Genomic DNA, 20196 nt, shown 5'->3' on the forward strand with positions numbered 1-20196 from the left:
CGACCCTGCCGGCGTCAAGCCCCCCCCTCCCCCGCCGCTCCCTCCCCGCTCCGCGGCCCCGGAGCCCTCGGCGGCCTCCGCCGGGGGTGACGGCGGTGGCGGCGGCGGACTCGGGGCGCCCTCGCCCCTGCGGGCCCGGCGGGGGGAGGATGCCTGGGGCGGGGATGGGTTTTCGCCCGTAGCTCCCCGCGCCCCCCCGCTTCCTTCCGCCCCCTCTCGCCTCCCAGCGGGGGCGGCGCGGCCCCGTTCCCCGCGGGGGGCTGTCGCTCGGCTCCCTCCGGCCCGGCGGTGCCCACATGGGGGGCAAGCAGAGCACGGCGACCCGTTCGCGGGGCCCCTTCCCGGGGGTGTCGACGGATGACAGCGCCGTGCCGCCGCCGGGAGGAGGGGGGGGGGCCGCCCCCCTTCGGCCATTACCGGGCGGGCGGCGGCGGCGGCGCGATGGGGCTGCGCAGCCGCTCCGTCAGCTCCGTGGCCGGCATGGGCATGGACCCGGCGGCGGCCGGCGCCGTCCCCTTCGGGCTGTACGCGGCGGCGGCACGGGCGGCGGGGGAGGCCGAGCGGGCCCCGGGCGGCGGCGGCGGCGGTCCGGGCTCCGACTCCACGTACGCCCATGGCAACGGTTTCCAGGAGACGGGAGGCGGTCACCATAGAGACGGGATGCTGTACCTGGGCGCCAGGGCCTCGCTGGCCGACGCGCTGCCCCTTCACATCGCACCGCGGTGGTTCAGCTCGCACAGCGGTGAGTGCCGGCTCCCCGGAGCCTTCCCCCGGCTTCCCCTCCCTCCCTCCGTGGGTGCTCGGGGGCGGCGGTGGGCGCGGTTCGGCCGGGAAGGGGGAGCTGACCCCCTCTTGGACCCTCATCCTCATCCCCTCCCCGGCACAGACGGGTGGGTGCATGCTGGAGCTGGCATCTGTGTCAAGGTCAAGGGAGGAAGGGGTTGTGAAGAGAGGAGGCTTTCTGGAAGGGAGGTGTTTTGGCTCTAGGATATGAAGCAGTGGATGTGGCACCCCCACCCCATCCCCCTTTGACCTGGGGAACAGTGGCCTTGAGGGTGCTGTAGCCCAAGACCTTGGGTTTTGCAACCAGCTTGAGCACCTTGTCTCTTCTGAAGGCGTGTGAGGGCTGCCAGTCGGGTATAGCAATTCATAGCCTTAGAAACTGGGAAAGAAGCAGAGAAAGCCTTTGAAAGCAAGGTGTGGGGATCTTTTTTTTTCCTTTGTTTTGTCTGATAAAGGGCCAGGGAAAGGCCAGAGTGGGTTTTCTCTTTCGAGCCAGCTGGCAGGGTTGTGCTGCTTAGGAGGAAGCAGAGGAGGAACTGCCTGCCTCTCTGACAGGGCTGGGAGGCCAGCTGGGCTCTCTTACAGGAAACTTGTCAGGCTGTGGGAAGGGGCAAGGTTACCCCCTTCACCCTCCTGGCTGGACTCTTCCATGTGTCCTGGTGTCTGGAGAGGAGCTCTCCCTGCAAGCAGGGCTGTGTCACTGACCTAGTTTTGGCTGGGTACAGGGAGCGAGGTGGGAGGTCCTCCCTTCCCCTCCTGGCTGGAGGGGAAGTCATTTCAGGGATGTCTCCTTGTATTTCCTGGAATAGTCTGGGATTTCTCTCCCACCCGTCCCCCTCGCAAATGCTGTGTTCTCCTTGTGTGACGTGGTCTGGGAATTTCATAATATGCCTTGGGACAATGCCTCATTTTCAGGAAGGCCTGAGACTGAAGCAGTGGATAAGAACAAAGTGCAAGAAGAGTCTCGTGGGGCCCATTTTCCTACTTCTTGGGAAAAGAAAAAAATCTTGGGATTTTTTTTCACTTTGCCCAGTGTCCAGGGGCTGCTGTTCTCTGCTAGATGGAAGCTGTGTGTCTTGCACTGCATCCCCAGGTCTGATTCCTATTGATCTGGGTAAGCCAGGCGCTTGCCATGCTCCCTGGCAGATGGAGAGGGCTGGCGTGTGGCACCGGAGTTGAGACCAAGTGCTCCTGCAAACTTTCTTGCTCCATGACCTTGCACAGACTGTGCTGCTGCTCTGGTTTCTAAACATAGAGACATGAAGGCACAGCATCCTTCCAGGTATTCCACAAGCCTCTGTGGGAATGAGGGCCACGGGGGCTTCTGCAGTGCCTGGTGCTGTAGTGAGGAGGGTCTCATTACAGAAACACCCTGCAGCTCACAGTGGTTGGTCAGAGAGTATCAGTTACATTTTAAACTGCAATGCTGAGAGGCAAAAACCTGCTCAGAAAAATAAACCAGCTGCAAAATGGAGTGAGCTGTTTTCCAGGCACTGGAGTGAGTTAGTGCAGTGCTGCGAAGTTAAACACGGTGTCCTTGAAAGATTGCAGCGTGAGCTGTGGGAAGTGCTGCAAGAACTGGGTTTCTCTGGTGCCTCTTTTGGGGCCCTCTGAGAGTATTTGAGCTGAGCTGAGGCGTGCACGGGCAGCAGCGAGAGCTGTTCACTCTGTACCGAAGCCTCTCCCGGTGGTGGTTCTTCGTTGCTAATTAATAGCAAAAGGAGTGGAGGATGCTTAAAAACCCTTTTGAAAACTTGTCAGAGCTCATTTAACTTTTGCACTCTTCTTCTCTTAGTGTAAGAAGTTAATGAAGGATTTGGAGACTGCAGGGAAGGGGGGAAGTAAGCCACCGCAAGATTGCTGAAATTCCTGTTAATCTCCCGTTGCAGCTGGTTAACCTCCAGCAGGGCAGTCAGGAGCCACTTGTGTCTTCCCCCCTGCCTCCCCATCGACCTGCTCCGCTCGTGGTGCTGAGCCACTCCATTAGGCACTGGAAAGTGCTGAAGCAGCAGTGCTCTGGTAAATGGAGAGGAGCTTTGACATTGCTGCGCGTGACTGTCCCTGCTCCCTTGGAGGATGGCTCGAGGGTGGGGATGAGGGGACCTGCCAACGTGCCAAACCCACTCAGCCTGAGCCCTGGGATCCCTGGGATCTGCCTGAGCTGCTGTGCTACTGAGGAGAGGAGAGGAGCCCCCAAACCCTGTGGATAATAGGGCTGGAGAGTGGATTCTTGCCCTGCCTGCCCCTGTCTGGAGACCTGGATGGTGCTGTTCTCTTGCATTCATGTTTTTCAGGGAGCACTTGGGTTTGGGGGATGAGCTGGGAGCTCAAAGTGCAAGCTGAGCTCTGTGGGGTCCTCAGTGGGACAGGGAGGAGCTCTGACTCGAGGGCGGTGATAAGGTGCTGCTGTTGCAGCAGCGTGCCTGTGATAACGGGAGCACACAGATAGTCTTGGCGCCTCGCTGCTTCCTATGTCTGCCATGCCGAGTTTCTGTGCTGCTTCATGGCTCATCAGGCCCCTCAGCAGGGACCCTGAGGAGTGAGCTGGGGCAGGCTGAGCTCTCTTTCCTGCTTGGTGTCTCTCCTTCCCCTCTCTGCAGCTGAAGGCCTGCAGAAGAGCTAGGTGTGCCTGGGGAGGAAGAGAGGAGGATTGTGATGAGGATTGTGCAGAGGGAGGTTACAAAGTGGTCCCCAAAGCCAATGAATGCTGCAGCATCACTGTAAGGTGCTGTGCATGGGGCTGGCCAGTGAGAAGAGGCCACTGCTGATTCCCTCTGGGCTCCACTGTGGCTGCTGGGATGCCTGAGTTGGAGGAGCAGTGAGATGCTGATGGCCTCTGGCCTGTCCCAGGATGAGGGCAGGAGAGCTGCTGCTCTTGTGAACAGTGAAGCCTGCATATATCTTCCAAATGGGGTGGGCAAGGAGCTCTGACATTATGGTGGAGCTTGTCCCTTCCTTTGAGTGGACACCACCTGTGTGGGTGAGTCCTGATTCCTGATGGGGATTTTCCCAAGGCGTGCCTGCCTTACACAAGCAATGTAACTGTTCTAGCACCACCCGAAACTGCTCTGGGATTTCCCTGTCTGCCCAAGGTTTCTGAGATCTACTTCTTGACCTCCATGAGTGGAAAAGACACGTCTTGCACAACTTTGGAATTTGCCTGTAGCACTTGACCCTGCCTCTGTAGGTTTATGACTATTTAGGAGTTCTCAGTAAAGCCAAGGATAGTGAGAAGAAGGGAGAAAAGGGAGATATGTGGTTTAGTGCTGCATGTCTCCAGCTTTGTATGGTTCTCTCAGTGTGTCTCATGTTATTCATCAGAGGATCTAAGGGAGTTTGCAGAGGCTGTAAGTAGCTTAAAGTTTATCTGGAAATCCCACTCATCACCCAAAGCCCTTGAGTGAAGCTCTAATAAATCCCTATCTCCTTGTCTGCTGGCTAGCCCAAGGAAACACCTCGCTTATCCTCCTGTGCAGTACCACCAGGAGTGTCACAGGCTTGCTGTGCACTGACAAAGCAAGCTGTTTGTCCTGGATGTTGGTAGCACCAGTGTCAGGAGGCTTTCTTTGCCAAAGGAGCTGCTGTGTTCTCTCAGCAGCACTTTCCCGGAGCATGAGGCCCCAGCCTGAGGAAGATGGGAGGGATTTTAGTGCAGAGATGGCAGCCAGGGTGCTGGGCTGAGTCCTTCTCCAGGCACAGTTTGAGAGCAAAAAGGCTGGAAGTGCTCTTCAGTCTGGCTCCAGAGTAACAGGGTGGGAAATAGGGCCTGTTTGTTGGAGGGTGAGCTCAAGGTGTGTGTGCACTCCTGTGTGGGGCAGCCTCAGTCTCTGCAAGCTGGGAACAGGCCTGTCTGTGGTGAACCCTTGCTGAGCTCCAGCAGCTTTGAGTCCTGAGCCTTTTCTCACTGGTGTCTGGCAATCCTTGCTCTTCAGATAGTCCTGCCATTGAAGTCTCCACCAGAATGAGAAGGCTGAATTGTAGCTTGCTGGTCAGCTGCTCTCAGCCCTGACTGTCCTGCCACCAGTGTCACCAGTGTGTTCTGGCAGCTAACATGGGCCCACTGTGTCCCATGGTGTGTCAGGCACAGCACTGCCAGCTGCTCAAGGGAGGTGCTCGTCCTGCTCTGCACTGCTGTGGCCTCACCTCAGGTCTGGTGTGCAGATTTAGGTACCACAATACAAGGATATAAAGCTGTGAGAGGGCATCCAGAGGTGGGACATGAAGATAGTGAAGGGTCTAAAGGGGAAGCCATATGAGGAGCAGCTGAGGGCACTTGGCTTGTTCTGCCTGGAGAAGAGACTGAGGGCAGAGCTCATGGTGGGCTGCAGCTTCCATGGGAGGGACACTGGAGGGTCAGCACCGATCTCTGCTCTCTGTGACCACTGGCAGGATCCAAGGGAGCATCATGGAGCTGTGCTAAAGGGAGGTTTACACAGGATGTTAGGAAAAGGTTTTTCCCCAAAGTGTGGTTGGGCAATGGGAGATTCCCTAGGGAAGTGATTGCAGCACCAAATCTGACAGAGCTCAGAAAGTATTTGGACAAGGCTCTCAGGCACATGGTGTGATTCTTGGAGTTGTCCTGTTCAGGGCCAGGAGCTGGACTTGATGATCCTTGTGGTTCCCTTCCAACTGAATCTATGTTTCAACATGCAGACGTCATATGTGCCTCCCTCCCCGCTTCCAGGAGCTGGGCCAGGGGAAGGGCACCCCAAGGTCTGCACAAACTTGCCATTCTGAATCTATTTTTGCTAGTGGAAATTTCCAAAGATTACTGTCCTCAAACCATCTTTTTGTGGGTTTGGTGCTGGTTACTGTCTGACAGCCAGGTCAAGCACCTGCGTCACTGCCAGACCTGTGGATCATTTGGGTAGTGGGTGCAGAAACAGTCCTGGTGACTCCCCACAGTGGTGGTGTTCAGCTGTTGGGATCTCCAGGTCTGGAGAGGATGCTTTGTGCTTCTGCCTTCTCTGAGCCAGCTGGGCACCATCCACCTGGGATGAGGCAAGAGGCAGAAGCTGCCTTGGAAGATCACAGTGCTGAACACCTGAAGATGGGAGGCTCAGAGGCAGCTTTAGTGCACACCCAGGCTGGAGCTGGAGTGCGTCAACGCTGGCGTGGTGCGCGCGGGGCCGGCGGTGGCAGCAGTTATCTTCAGGCTCCAGTGAGAGCGAGCTCAGGCTGTCTCTGCTCTGCCTTTGCCTCCCCAGTGCCCTCTGAAATCCCAGCTGCTTCCCTCAGGAGCGAGGCACCAATTCCTGTGCACATTAACTGTGCTCTCTGCTCTATAGACCTGTGCATAAATCAGCACAGGGTAGCTGGGTGCCCTCTCCCTCTTGCACTCATGTATCTTGTAGAGATGCTGAGGATGATGCTCTCGTGCTCCTGGGCTGACCCACTTCCCAGCCAGGATTGTCTTCCCAGCCTGTGACGTAAGTTTATCCCATGCTGGTTTGTTTTGCTGAGATGTTTGTTCCGGTGACTGGAATAACCGTAAAGGCTTCTCTTATTTATTAATGTGCTATTAAAGCTTCTCTCTCCTCTCTCTCCCGCTCACTGGCCGGAGGATCAATCAGATACAGACATCTTTGGTGGAGGAGCAGTATCAGGCTGGCACCTGGCCAAGGCAGGCGCACAGAGTCATGGGAAAATGCTGCTAAATGCTGAAAATTAATTTCAAGAGAAGCGCAGGGAGGGAGAAAAGCCCACTTTGGAGGAGGAGAAAAAAAGAAGCTTTTTTTCTTTCCCCCTCCAATGTAATATCTCATGTGACAGATCAGACAGGCAGCAAAGGGCTCTCCAGATAAATTCCCTTTGCAGGGACCAGTCTTGTGGTGCCCCAAACAGATGGTGGGCAACCACGAGGTGCATTTTGTGGCATCTGCTGCTGGTACACCAAAACCCCAGATGTGCTGAGTACTTGGTTTTGAGTAAATGTGACCTGGCTTTCTCCTGGTTCCCTTGAAAACTGGAATCACAAGGGCTTGGGAGTGATGTGCATGAGCAGCCAAGTGATGCTGTAAAGCAGCAGGCCCTGATGCAGAGCACTTTGCCCACCTGCTTTGGCCTGGCTGTACGTCAGGGTACAACAAGCCTCCCCCTGTAGGAACACCAATTTTTTAATTTCAGATAGAGCAAGACTGGTTAAAGCTGGGCCTTAAATGTCCTCTCTGCACCAGTTCCACCAGTTAGGTTTCAAATGGGAGTGAACCCACTGGGGGCTTGAGTCCCCCCAGGGGTGCTCCTGCTGTCCCTTGCAGGTGCTGTGTGCCTGAATGCTTTTGCTGAGTGCTTTGCGATGGGAGGCTGCTGGAGGTGCAGCTTCAGGAAGCTCTGGTGCCTGGGGCCTCTTCTCGTGCTGCTGCACAGCGTTTCCGTGGGCAGAGCCCGCTGCTGGCAGGTTTCCTGCCCTGCTGGGCTGCAGCCAGGGGAGGGCAATGCCTGTGCTGGGGGACAGGCTCTGCTTCTCCCTTGTCCTGGTTTAACTTTCCAGCCCGCTGCAGGTCCCTAGAATCTGGGATTTGAGGAAGGTGAGAGGAAAGGCCAGAGAAGCAGCAGGCAGATCTTCATGGCTGATTTCTGTGCTGCTGGCAGGGGGTTTCATACATTGGTGCTGCCCACTGTGGTCCCTGTGCCTCCAGGTTTGTGCCATGTGCCACCAGCTGAACCCAAGCAGATGCATCACTCAGACCCAGTGTGGGTCTGTGGGCAGCTGGGATTGTTCATCCAGGGTGTGTTTCCCACTGGGGATGGACATCACCATTGGAGAGGCTGTACTACTACACCTCTGAGGTGAAGCTGACCCTTCTCTCCCCTCCTTCCCTATAGGCCAGAGCTGGCCAGCATCAGCACCAGGCTGACCCTGCTGGTGTCATGGGCAATTTGTGACTCCCTGAGCTCGTGCACGCTCATGTAGCTGTGGGGTTCCCAGTGGCATGAAATTAGACTGTGAGCCTTGGAACAGTCTTGTGGCACTTTGTAGAGAAGCAGAGAGATGCTGTAGAAATATTTACCTTTTTGCTAGTTTCAGCAACCCTAGCAAAAATTTCCCAGGGTTGTATATTCCCAGTTAGCACCCTTGGTTAATTGAGTTTATGTCAAGTTATGGCCACAGATCCAGAGAGACTGTCACCTGCCAGGCACAGGAGAGGGGCTGGGACAGGTCCTGGTGAGGGAAGCACAGCAGTGCAGATGAAGAATGGAACTGAAAGCTGCTCAGAGCAGTTTCCTGGCCTAAGCAGGCAGGACAGCGTGACAACAGTGGGTATTTTTAGAGGCCAGCTGTCTGCAACACAAGAGGGGGAAAGCAGCAGTCAGGCAGGAGAACTCAGTGATGCTGACCCTGCCCCATGTCCCTGCCCAGCATTTTATGTCCTTCCAGGATGAGACCACTGGCATTTCTATATCCTCTGTGTCTCTTGCTGCCTTCTTTTTTCTCCCCCTGGCTTTCACCATGGCTGTGAGTTTCTCTGATCACAGCCCAGTGATTTGAGAGTGGTGCCAGGAGCTCTGCTCTTCACATCCTGGATGGTTGCATTACAGCTTGGGCTGGTGGGTATTTGAGGGATTGTTTTGTGGAGAAGCCTTTGTCACCAGTGAGGGGAAAAGCTGCACTTTCTCCTGCTGCTGGGGTAATTGCAGTCATTCATTTGGGAGCTCTTCCTACAAGGTGATGGAGCTGCACTTCATCAGAAGTGCTGCAGGGGAATTAGATCCACCTTTCAATCCATGCATCCAAGGCCTGGACATGTGTAGGCAGGGAAAAGGAGGTGAGGTTGGCTCTAGGCAGATGCCCAAGTTATTGTCTGCAGGGAGGTCGAGTCAGTCTGGGCTGAGATCAGTTTTGGAGCCAAACCTCAGGTAAGCTGGTGCTGAGCAGGACAGGCTGAGGCTGAGCACCCTGCCTTGGCTGCCTTGGCATTTCAGCTCATCCCCAGTCAGATCTTGCTGCTTTGAAACTAATGTCCATTTGCTTATTTATTGTGCCTGATTTCACAGCCCTTGAAGTCTGCTATTTGCCTGGATCTTACCCTTCTGAGGGTTTTTTTAGACGCCTTTGATTTCTTTTTGCTCCCTGTAGACATTGTACAGTACAAGTACAAGTACAGAGCAGGTGGCACCCTGCACCCAGTCCTGGGTGAATGTTTCATGGGAAGATGCTGCTTCACAAGGCCCTGCCTGGCTCTGGAAGTGGTGTTACACTCTGCTCCTCTGGCTGTTGCCTTTTGTGATGGGGAAGAGAGAACTTCAAACCCCACAGCTGTCTGGGATTTTTGTCATCTGCAGCCCCACTGTCTCCTTCCTCAGAAGGAGCCCTTTTTATGTTGAGGTTGGCACATGTTGAAGCACAAGGACAGAGAAGGTGGGGCACCTGGGCAGGGTTGTTCCTGCCTGTGGCACAGTGTGCAGCCCCTCCTGCCCCCTCCAGCAGGATCCAGTGTGGGCAGACCCTGCCATTCTCTGAGGGGCCCATTCCTCTGAGATGCTGTGCTTTGTGTTTGGAGGGCTGCAGAAAGCTGACTCTGTCTGCCAGCCTCCTCCATGCTCCAAAGGCAGCTGGGAAGCTCTGGAGTGGTGTATCCCCATCCTCAACATAGATCTCCCTCCCAAATCCCTGGCCTTTGGCTGTCAAAGCAGTGCTCATGCTGCCTGTCTGGGTGCTGTGGAGAATCCCTCCCCTTCTGCACCAAGTACAGCAGAGAAGGGTGATCACCCCCAGCTTTGCAGCTGCTTTTTCCCCTTGCTGCTGTCCTGGTAGCCTGGGGCATTCACTGGGTGTCCCTCAGCAATCACAGCCTCTCCTGGGGAGCAGGGAGATGCTCTGTGCCATGCAGCCCTTCCTCCCTGGGAGGGGCAGGTGAGGTCAGGGCTTCCTCTGCAGCATGCTCCTCACTAAGATTTTTTTTTTTCCAGTAGTGGAAAAATTCCTTTTTTTTTTTTGTATTTCTGCAGAAATAACCACTGTGAACTGTCCACAAGTGTTCCATAGCCATGCACTCTTGTGGGTGGGTGCAGCTCTGTGTGTCTTTTATGCTCTGATTGCTGCCCACTACATAAAAATTGCCCTTTCTCCACCCCAAAAAAGCAATGTGTCATTCTTTTCATGCCCCTCAAGGGTTGGGGATGTTGCACTGATGGACAACAGTTGCCTCAATGATCCTGCCACCATGGCCCAGGCACAAAGACACCCTCCATGGTGCTCTTTATGCAGTGCTGCTGTGGAATGCCTGGGGAGGAGGTGTCCCAGGAGCTGTTTGGGATCACCCCTGGCAGGAAGGGTATATGGATGCCATCAGTGCTTGGCCATACTCCCAGCATCACAAAGCCAGGGCATGTCATCGTGTGCCTCTGGAGTGTCCCATCATCCTCCCACGAGATCATCTGAAGATGAGGCATGATGAACCTTGGCAGCATCAGAGCACAAGTTTTGTACTTTGGGAAAATCCAGGGGTCAGAAAGCAAATCACCCCGTGGAGTCAGATCCAGCTGGGTTTGGGAGTGGCTCAGGTCAGCCTTTGGTGTTTCAACCTTTCCAAAAGCGGGAATTCCTCTGGCAGCTGCTCAGTGCTGGAGCCTGGCGCTGGGGACTCCGTGGGTGCCTCCCCAGCGGATGTCTTAGTCAGAAATGACTCACCCCACAGTCCCCACGTGACACTGCCTTGCTGCTCCCTCCCAGCCCTGCCAAGCCAAAGTGCCCCATTCTGCCCCTTCCTGCTCTGATTTCCAAATTGCTGCATCCCAGTGTGCTGCCAGAGAGCTCCTTCATTTCAGCACTGGGACCCCTCCCACCCTGCTGGCTCTGTGCACCTTGCCAATCATTGCTGCCCTCAGCAGGGCCTTGGCTGGGCCTCCTCCTTCCTATGAAACACGTGGGAGGAAAAAAGCGGGCACTCAGGCAAACCCTTTGGAGATTCCCAGGTGTGCCTGCAGGATCCTTGTCCGCTCTGGGCAGTGGATTTGAGCACCCTTGAGAGGCGTGGAGGCAGCACCAGAGCATCCCTGCAGTTCTCCTGAGCCATGCCATGGCCCCAGACCTGTTTTGTGACTAGCAGGAGCCCTGGGTAGGTTGTAATTTGGTAAATGTGAGCCCTGCAGCCCGACAGCAGGAGTTGGAGGTGTTAATGCCTTTGCTGGGCTATCACCCAGGACCCCTCTGCTTAACTTTGCTCTTCTCTGGGGTGCTAAAATTAGCTTTGGGCTACACATACTTATGAAACCTGTTCCCAGCAGCTGGGGGAGTGTTTCTGCAGTAAACTAGGACTTGCCAGAAGACAGGGTGACCCTGAGAAGTTACCTTTTTCATCCAGACTAGGGGAACTGATCCTGCAGTATAGCCTGAGCTATATGAGGGAGATGATCTCTGTCTTTAGCTTAGGTACTTCTGCTCAAAAATTGCAATTGCAACCACGAAAGGATCACCATTCAAACAATGTCAGGCAAGGAGGGTACTTGGTGTCTGGACATCCAGTGACCATATAACCAGGCCTCTTTGTTTTGTAAGGCTTTGGTGTGTCCATCTGCTGAGAATCAATAGCTTTGGCTGCTCTGGAGCAAATATTCCTGTGGGGTTCCCTCTCCTGTGTCTCCTGCTCCTTTGCAACTCTCCAGCTTTCCTCAGCCCCAGAATTGCAATCTGTTCTCCTTCTTCCCATCCTCCTCCACCACCTCCATAAGAACCCAACTGGCTAAAAAAGAAATAGCTTTGCCTCCTGGCTTGCAGCAAGCTAGCACTGGGTTTCTGTGATGTGTCACCCAGCCCCTCTGCTCTATGTGTCCTGCATATCTCTGACCCCAGTGATTTCCCTACATCCCACCTGAAGCACTAATGCCTAGTGGACAGAGGTGTCTCCAGAACACAATGCCTGGAGCATTAGGATTGTGCTGCCCTTGGCCAGCCTGGTGTTCCATGGCACATCCCTGCCACCCTTGGCTGGTGTGTGGCTGACCTGACAGCAGACAGCTGCCACCTGTGGCCTTTGCCAGGGGCTACTGCACACCAGGGACAGCTTTTCTTAGACCTTGGAAAACCTGGCCTTGCACTGAAGTAGCTTCTTTTTTGGGTGCTGCTTTCATATGACAAACATTTCTTTTCTCCCTTCCCAGCAAGCTGAGCTGACTCAATCACCAGGGAAGTGGTGGGGTGGGATGGGGATGGAGCAAGACCATCCCTCTGCCAAGGCAGCAGAAATGGTTGAGTTTCTTTCCAAGCACTGCCATCCAGAGATGTGCCATCCAAATGGTTGAGTTTCTTTCCAAGCCACATCCCCTGCTTGGCTGATCATCTGGAGCTGGTTCACTGGCATCCCCCAGCCCTGCTTCCTGCTATCCCCAGGAAGGTGTGATATCTTATTTCCACTCTGGGCCCATCCTTTGTGCTCTCCAGCCTCTCTGCAGCCTTGAATGAGGAGGAAGGACACTCCCTTTTCAAAGCTGGCAAATGAGGCAGCTTAAGTGCTTTACTCCTTCCTGCCTACGTGTCCCTGCTCGTGTCAGCCCTTGTGCTGCACAATAGCCCAGCATGGTGGAGCTCACCCAGTGCCTTGAGTCCTGCTGAGGCAGCAAGGCTGCCTTGGGCCTTGGCTCCTGGGGGAGGTGGATCCTGGCTGGTTCTGCAGAGTGCCCTGGCCTGCAGGCTCTTGGTGCTGCCTCCTGCATGGCTGAGGCTGGCAGAGCATCACTTCCATGCTGGCTTCCACTCATCAGGGGACACTCATGGCGTGCTCAGCTGCCAGTCCCTGCTGTGCCCCAGTGCTGGGGAGGTGCTTTGTGCATCCCTGTGCCATCTCCAATGCGCTGCTCTGTGACCGTCATTTAAAAAAATGAGGCTGCTTTAAACCCAGAGGGAATTTATTTTCTAGGAGATGTGGGGTCTGAATATCTTGGCTCTTCAAATTTCCTTCACTTGGCTGGCACAGAGAATAGCTCCTTCCTGATCCTTTCTTCCCTCCTGTGGCTCTGCTGGAGCCCTCAAGGGGTAAGGGAAGGGGAGGACTTGGAACCCCTTTGCCTCACCCAACCCCACATGCTTTGGACTGAAAGTCCTTCAGTCTTTCCCTCCTCCTCAATCATTAGTCCAGGTTTTCCCACATGATCCATGTATTCCAGCTTCCACATGCTGCTGGTTCAGCTGGCAGTGTTAGGGAAGCCTGGTGGAAGGTGGGATGCTCATGGTTTACTCAGCAAGGAGGAGGCACCAGGACTCCATGCTTGGGCCAAATATTCCCTGGTTTTATCTCATGTTTGGATGCATCCTCACCTGGTCTAAGCCAGCTCCCTTGGCTGAGAGCCCAGGATGCTCTCTGGAGACATGGCGATGGGCTGTGCAGCTGAGGTTTCCAGATCTTCCATCATCATCAGGCAGCCTGGAGTTTACCCAAGCTCCCTGGCTCTCCAGGTGTCCTGTGGGGTGCTGGGCACCAGGGAAGAGATCACTCCTGGGTCAGGCACATTTTGGGGAGTTTGTGTTGCTGCCTCCACTCCCAGGGCTCCTGGTTTATCCCATGGCAGCAGTGGGAGACTGGGCAACCAGGATCCAGTTGGTGAATGCTGTGTGGGCTGTTGAGCCTGGGCTGCTGCTTCCTCCTGCCTTCAGGGCACATCATCCCCACTGGTGTCCTCCTCCCACTGCTGGAGGTGCTGTGCAGTGGAAAAGCTGCTGCTCTCCATGTCAGCCACCTGCCAGTGACACAGCCACGCTGTCCTCCTGCCAGGGCTGCTCCTGATGGCACCATGGCCAGAAGCCATCTGCCTGGAGGCACCCCTAGCAGGAGGAGGGTTTGGCAGGTGAAGGTAGACATGGCACATGCCTTTCCCTGGATCTGGGACAGGCTGGCAGCTCCTGTGGACGTGGTCTCGCTCCCCCAAAGGGAGCAGCCACTTCTAATCTCAGGACACAGTGTGGTTGACCCTGTTGTACTGCTCAGTAGGCACAAGTGATGGGAATTTCCTATCCCAGCTCCAGAATCAGCTCTGTTTGGGATACTTAGAAATGAGTTGGAAAGGTGTCTCAATCCTGCCACCATCACTAAAATCCTTGCAGTTCTGTGACTGCTTTTGGCACTGTGAGGGTTAACCACCAGGCTTTTTCAGCATTCATAGCACGGGGTGGAGATTTTCAGAGGTTCCCAGCTCTACTGTGCCCAACTCTCTAAAATTAACCATGTAACCTTCCTAAAAATACTCAGAGGGTAGCAGCCTCTGGAGAGCACCAGCACCACTTGCTCCTGGTTTCTAGACCAAGCCATTGGAGAGATTAGATCACCTGCCAGCCTGTCTCACAGCCCTGCAAAGCCCTTGGCTTTCTCAAAGTCTCCTGCAAGGTGCAAGAGGCCAGGTCTCGACCTGAACCTGCCTTTCCAAGCCAGCCCCCTTCCTGCAGCACCCTCCTCTTCTTCACTTGCTGTTGTTGGGAGCTGCTACCTGCCCACACATTTCTGCATGAGGTGACAGTGCCAGCTTCAGGTTTAATGTGCCGTGGGCAGGAGCATCACCAGCTGCACCAGATGCCTTGGCAGGGGGGAAGTGTCCATGGCCTTTCCCTGGAGCAACCCCCGGGCCTCCCCATGGGTGTGGGAGGCCCAGGCATGGAGGAATAGCTGGGCCCTTCCTCTCTTTTTTTTAAGGCATGTGGGAGGAGGACATAAAGGGCTTGAGGAGGAGGGAGGGAGCTGAATTTTCCATGAGCAGCTGTCAAAATGTAATCTCCTGCGTTGCTCCGGCTGGCAGCTTAGGCAGGATAAATTAACGGGGATTTCGGGGAATGTGGAAAATACCATGGCCTGGAGGAGGCTGGCCATGTGGAGAGCAGCTCTTTCATCCTCAGGACTGGCTCCTGCCTGAGCTGTGAAGAGATTCCAAGGCACCGGGCTGGGTGCCTGCTGCTGCCTGGTGCTGGCTGTCCCCTGGCCTCGCTGCTTCACTGCTTATCACCCTCACCCAAAGGTCACCTGGAGGAGGGGTGGGGAGTTCACCTCTGCCTCCCCTTTCCCTCTGGTGGTGGGCTCCTGTGCCTGCCATGGAGAGGAACACAAGCAGTTGCTTTTGCAATGTCAAGTATTTGTGCCGACAGCTGGGGTGCAGGGCAGCCCCCCGCCCTGGGGGCCTTTCCACACCAGCTCCTCACTCCTGCTCAAACTTGGGAATTTATGAACTGCATATTCATCTTTCCTTTTTTTCCCCCCTCTATCTTGTGAAGTGCAGAGCCAGAAAAGTGTGTGTGTGCTTCTGCACTTGGCTCAGCCCCCAGACCTGCCTGGCTGGAGGATGCCACATACGTGCTGGGGCTTGAGCCTGGGCCCCTCTGTCTGCCCAATGTCCCCACGTCCTTGCCACGGGGCTGTGGTGGTGTCAGGAGTCCTGGTGCCCCAGCCAGCTGCCCAGGGAGCAGTGAGGAGCATGAGGAGTGTTCATGCCAGCTATTTATAACCGTGCTAAAGCTATCCCAGCTAGCAAATAGGCCTGGAGATACAGCAACAGCCGCTCGCTGAGCCTGCAGAGGACCCTGCTCGTTGCCTGGCCCTGCTGCTTTGCTGGCAGCCATGCCCTGGCAGCCTCAGACCAGGCAGTTTCATCTGGGGCCTTTTCCCTTTACATTGGTTGCGCATCTCATAGGATCCCTTCGGGTGCTGCCGGAGCTGGCAGATCTGGGACAGCTGTTTAAAATAACACATTGGCACAGAAAAGGGGGGACCAGAGGAAACGAGGTCTGCCCACACACAGCTCAGGGAACAGTACTGAATCTCTACAAACGCCGTGCCCTGACACAGAGGTTGCAGACAAAATGCCTTTCCCAAAGGGAGCCCTTCGCAGCCGTTCCAGGGAGGTGCTGCTGGAAGCAGTGCCCAGAGCTCCCGGCAGGACCGGTGCTGGTGGCGCTGGCAGCCCCTCCGTGCCAGGCAGGAGCAGTTCAGGCGGGGACAGGGCCAGGCCAGGCGGGCTGCCAGGGGAGAGGGGCACCAGGAGGGTGTCTGGCAAGGGGAGGCCGGCTGGGTCTCGCAGCAGGCAGCCTGGGAGGCCATCTGAGCTACCCACGCTATAAATACACCGGGCGGGTAAACACTTGGGAGGAGGAAAAAACCAACGACTTCAGCTAATGGGCACGGCTGCCACAAGGTATAAATCGGTCAGGAGTAAAATTAGGCTGGAGAGGAGGAGGCAGATCGGTGCTGCTGCCCACGAGGCCCTGGCTGCAGCACTGCCCTGTCGCCTGGGGCTTGGTGCAATTGGGGCTGGACTCAGAGCAGACACCCTGTGGCTCAGCCAGGCTGGGCAGGGATCTGTTCCCAGGGTGGCAATGCTGCAGACAGCAGGACACCCCACTGGAGGACTGCTGGGCTTGAGGCTTCTTCTTTTAGCAGGTCCTTTTAGAGCCAATCCCATGCCATCCATAGTGCTCATCCTTGCTGCACCCTCCTGGGAAATAACGGCACTCTGGAGGGGCAGGATCCAAGGACCTGGGAAGTGAACTGTATTTATCACTGCTGCTAATGAGCACTGGAGTGTTGAGAAGTTACAGGGGCTGTTTGCACAGCAGAGGTCTGAGCTGCCTCTCCTTAAAGCCACCCTGTACTTTGTCTCTTACAAGAAGCAAAAAAAAAAAATGCCCTGTCCACATCCACATGGTGGCAAACAAGAACCTGATTCATCCTGAGATAATTTGTGTACATTCTTTTTCTTTTCATTCCTGAGCAGCCTTTGCATATATATGAAGAAAGCTCTTAAGCAGCACTGCAGTCAAACCTGATCTGCTTTTAGAAGGCAGATCCTTAAATTACCCTCTCCCTCTCTGCAGGCAGGGAATTGCTGGATATTCTGGTGCAAACCCGTGGTGGTGGCACGCGCGTGTTCGGCTCGAGCTGCGCTGCTCTGCTGGGCAGTGACAAACCTCGTGGCCTTGAGCTGGCTGCAGTGGAAGGGCAGGGAGTCCCAGAGGGGGGTGACCTACAGGGCTGCTTGGGGTTCTGCTCCTTGTGAGTTTGGGGCTTGCAAACTGCATTTGGACAGCCTCGCTCAGCGGGGCTGGGGGCGATGCCGTGGTGGTCTGCATGGCTCAAGCAGGTGTGACACTGGTGTGACACCCTGGCACCACCCCAAGCAAGGTCACAGAGCAGATCTGGGCATCCCATCCAGCTTCATCCAAGAACACAAACCACCAGGCAGGGCCAAGGTCAAGCTGGCTCATCAGCCTGCAGTGTCCCCCTGCTTCTGGGGAGGCAGGCTGGCATCAGAGGGGTGAGCACTCACTTCACTCCTGTGAAAAGCTGGACAAAGCAGCCATTTGTGTTTAATGCTCCAAACTGCCGGTCCTGTGCAGCAGCCTTAGAAAAAACTCCTTCCTTGCAGCTTTTCTGTCTCAGCCATGTGGTGCTGAGCTCTGGCAGCAGGGACAGCACTGTCCAGGCACAGGGACGTGCCCATGCACTGCTGGTGGCTCAGTGCTGCGTGCCCCAGGCTGCTGCTCGCCCTTTAAGGCCTGGCAGCAGCTGATGGCCACGTGTGCAGTGCCTTGGCACGCTGTCCGTGCCCTCTGCGCGGCGGGCACAGGGACGGCCAGCGCACCGGCTCGGCGGCTGTCCCTGTTCGGTGGCTGTCCCCACGCTGGCGGCTGCTGGTGGCCGGCGCAGGATGAGCGGGTGCCCAGCGGGTGCTGTGTGGGGTGAGGGTCACCATGCAGGCAGCAGGTGAGGGGCTGCCCGCTGCCGTGCCCCCCATGGCCCCAGGGATTCCCCGGGATGCAGGGTGGATGACTCCTGCTGCCCTCGCTAAGGGCTCGTCTCTCTGCTCTCCTTCCAGGTTTCAAGTGCCCCATTTGCTCCAAATCTGTGGCTTCTGACGAGATGGAAATGCACTTTATCATGTGTCTGAGCAAACCTCGCCTCTCCTACAACGGTAAGGGCCAGGCTGAGTGGGGGACACGGCGTCCTGTCACCCTGGGAGGCTCCGGGTGGCTGAAGAGCCGTTTGCTGTGGGCAGGCAGCTTGGCTGGGCTTCCCAAGGGGGCTGTGCTCCGGCAGGATGGTGCTGCTCCACTCTGCTCCCCTGTCATGGCTCAAGCCTTGCTCCTTTTGCTTTCAGGCTCCTTTGTAACAGCCCCCTACCCCGAGGGGGCCCCCTCCCCTCCCCGTGGTGCCAGAGGGAGCTCTGCTGGCACGTGTCCTCCTGGGCTGTCCCCCAAAGGGTCATTGCCTTCCTCCCCTCCTTGCTGGCCTTGAGCGCTGGGCTGCAAGCTCCAGCTCCGGCATCTCCCACCTCTCTCCCACCACTAGTGTGGGAGTGATGCTTACCCCCCACTGGTTGGTGATTTTTGGAAGCCAGGATAAGGGTTGTGTTCACTCCAGATGCCCCAGACCCATGCCCTCCACAGGAGCCTCCTGCCAGTGTTTCCCAGCACTGTTGCCATTCCACCCCATCCCGGCTGCCCCCGCAGCAGTGACCCTGGGCTCCGCTCCATCCCAGGGAGGGGAGTGCTCTGGTGGTCCCTGTCTCACTGCTGCCCTGTCCTCCCCTCCCAGATGACGTGCTGACCAAGGACGCCGGCGAGTGCGTGATCTGCCTGGAGGAGCTGCTGCAGGGGGACACGATAGCCAGGCTGCCCTGCCTCTGCATTTATCACAAAAGGTACCATGAGGGGACAGCCAGGCGGGTGGCAAGGGGACAGGCAGGCACACCTGAGGCTCAGCAGCATGCTGGTAACACGCTCTCCTCTTGCAGCTGTATAGACTCATGGTTTGAAGTGAACAGATCTTGCCCAGAGCATCCTTCTGATTGACCCGCCGAGCGTGCTTGCTGACTTCTCTCTAAGGTGAGCCTGAGGTGGGCTGCTCAGAAGGGACATTCCCATGGTGGCTTTAAATCCAGGGCTGGAAGTGGAGGACAGGGTGGGACAGGGTGGGACGTGACAGCCAGGGCTCCTGCTCCTCACCCGGGATGGTCTCTCTCTGCCTTTGCAGGGCACCTTGCTATACCTGCTGTACCTCCTCTCCCCGTCCCCCCTGCCCCGCCTGGAGTTTTGGGCTGACTTTAAATTCCTCGAGAAGACAAAAATAAAACCCAGAAACTTGAATCCACTTGGGACAACGGCGCAGTTTTTATTTTATTTTATTCTTTTTATTTGTTCTGTTGTTTTTCTGCTTTTTGTTTTGTTTTTTGTTTTGTTGTGTTTTTTTTAAATTTTAATTTAAAAGACTTAAAACAAAAAGAAACATCCAGGAGACGACAGTGTGAGAAAAGCGGAGCGACCTGCTCTCCCCTCCACAGCCGCTGGTCACCAGGAGAGCTCTGCCTGCCAGGGAGGCCCCGGGGACGCCCTCGGCCGAAACCCTGCCATGATGTTTGGCTTTTGTCCCCGAACCGAACGGGGAAAGCTGCCGGGGGACAGCCGGCCAAACGGAGCACGTGGCATTTCTCACCGGCAACCCCCCACCTCCCACCCGGACTCGCCCGGGGGCTCTGCTCGGTTTTTTGCACTGACTAAACGGGAAATTCCTCCTCTCTCCTATCTCCCTTTTGGAGATCTCCACCCCGGGCCCCGGCAGCGTTGAGATGGGGACTCTGCCCCACGCCGGGAGCGGGGACACTGCTCCCCCCTGCTGAGTCGCAGGGGTCCGTCTTTCAAGTGTTTACAATGAGAAAAAAAAAAAGGAAAAAAAGGATAAAAAAAAGAAGAAAAAAAGAGAAAACGGAGAAAAAAAAAAACAAACAACAAACCACAACTGAAGCTTCGTGTTGACTGGCGTGTTCTTCAATTTGAGCTTCCCTGCCCCGGTGATGTTTACAGACTGGTCACTCTTTAACTCAGCTATAACCACTCAGAGACTGGAGAGCTGCAGCATCCCCGCCGCCCCTCCCGTGCCCCCTCGCCGGGCTCCTCTTGCCAAAACTGCCTCCCCTCTTTCTTTTCCATCGGCTTTGAGTTGGACCCTTTTGAGGAGGGTATGGGGAAGGCCCCAGCGGCCCCCTGGATGCTCCCAGCCACCCCGAGTCGCAGGGGTGGCTTTGCTGGAGGTGCCAAGACGGTGTCATTTCATGGCAGTGACCCCCTCGCCCATCCCCGTCCCCTCCTGGCGCGGCGGGCGCGTTGTCGTTGGTGAGACCTCCCCTGCCGGTGGCCGTGCCCCTGCGGGAAACCTTTCTGTATTTATATATTAAAAAAAAAAACGGGGGAAAAAAAGAGTTCAGAGCTTGGGGGGAGCTTCCTTCATTAGTCAAGGTGTTTTGATATGGTATTAAAACAATGTTCAATAAAACATTCACTGTTATTTTATTTCACTGGCTTTCTTGGTGAAGCAGACGATGCCAGTGGGGTGCTGGAGCCCCCCAACCACGCCAGTTCCCCTTCTCTGTGCCTGCCACGTGGGGATGGCCACAGTAGTGCTCAGCAGGTGCCAGAGAGCTCCCACCTGGCACCAGCAGCACTGC

The 20196-nt window shown here is 55.9% G+C and overlaps 1 protein-coding gene across 1 annotated transcript; it reads left to right on the forward strand.

The window, feature by feature from the left end:
- The first annotated feature begins 97 nt into the window (after positions 1-97).
- On the forward strand, positions 98-20041 carry ZNRF1 (zinc and ring finger 1). Its single transcript, XM_054296182.1, is given in 6 exon segments — positions 98-389; positions 391-742; positions 17572-17667; positions 18291-18396; positions 18490-18580; positions 18729-20041. Coding segments are annotated over 5 exon segments (705 nt in total). The 5' UTR covers positions 98-296; the 3' UTR covers positions 18548-18580; positions 18729-20041.
- Positions 20042-20196: the final 155 nt, after the last annotated feature.

Source organism: Melozone crissalis, unplaced genomic scaffold, assembly GCF_028551555.1.
Source record: "Melozone crissalis strain CALT ecotype California unplaced genomic scaffold, PUWL_Pcris_2 ptg000007l_1, whole genome shotgun sequence".
Lineage (NCBI taxonomy): Eukaryota > Metazoa > Chordata > Aves > Passeriformes > Passerellidae > Melozone > Melozone crissalis.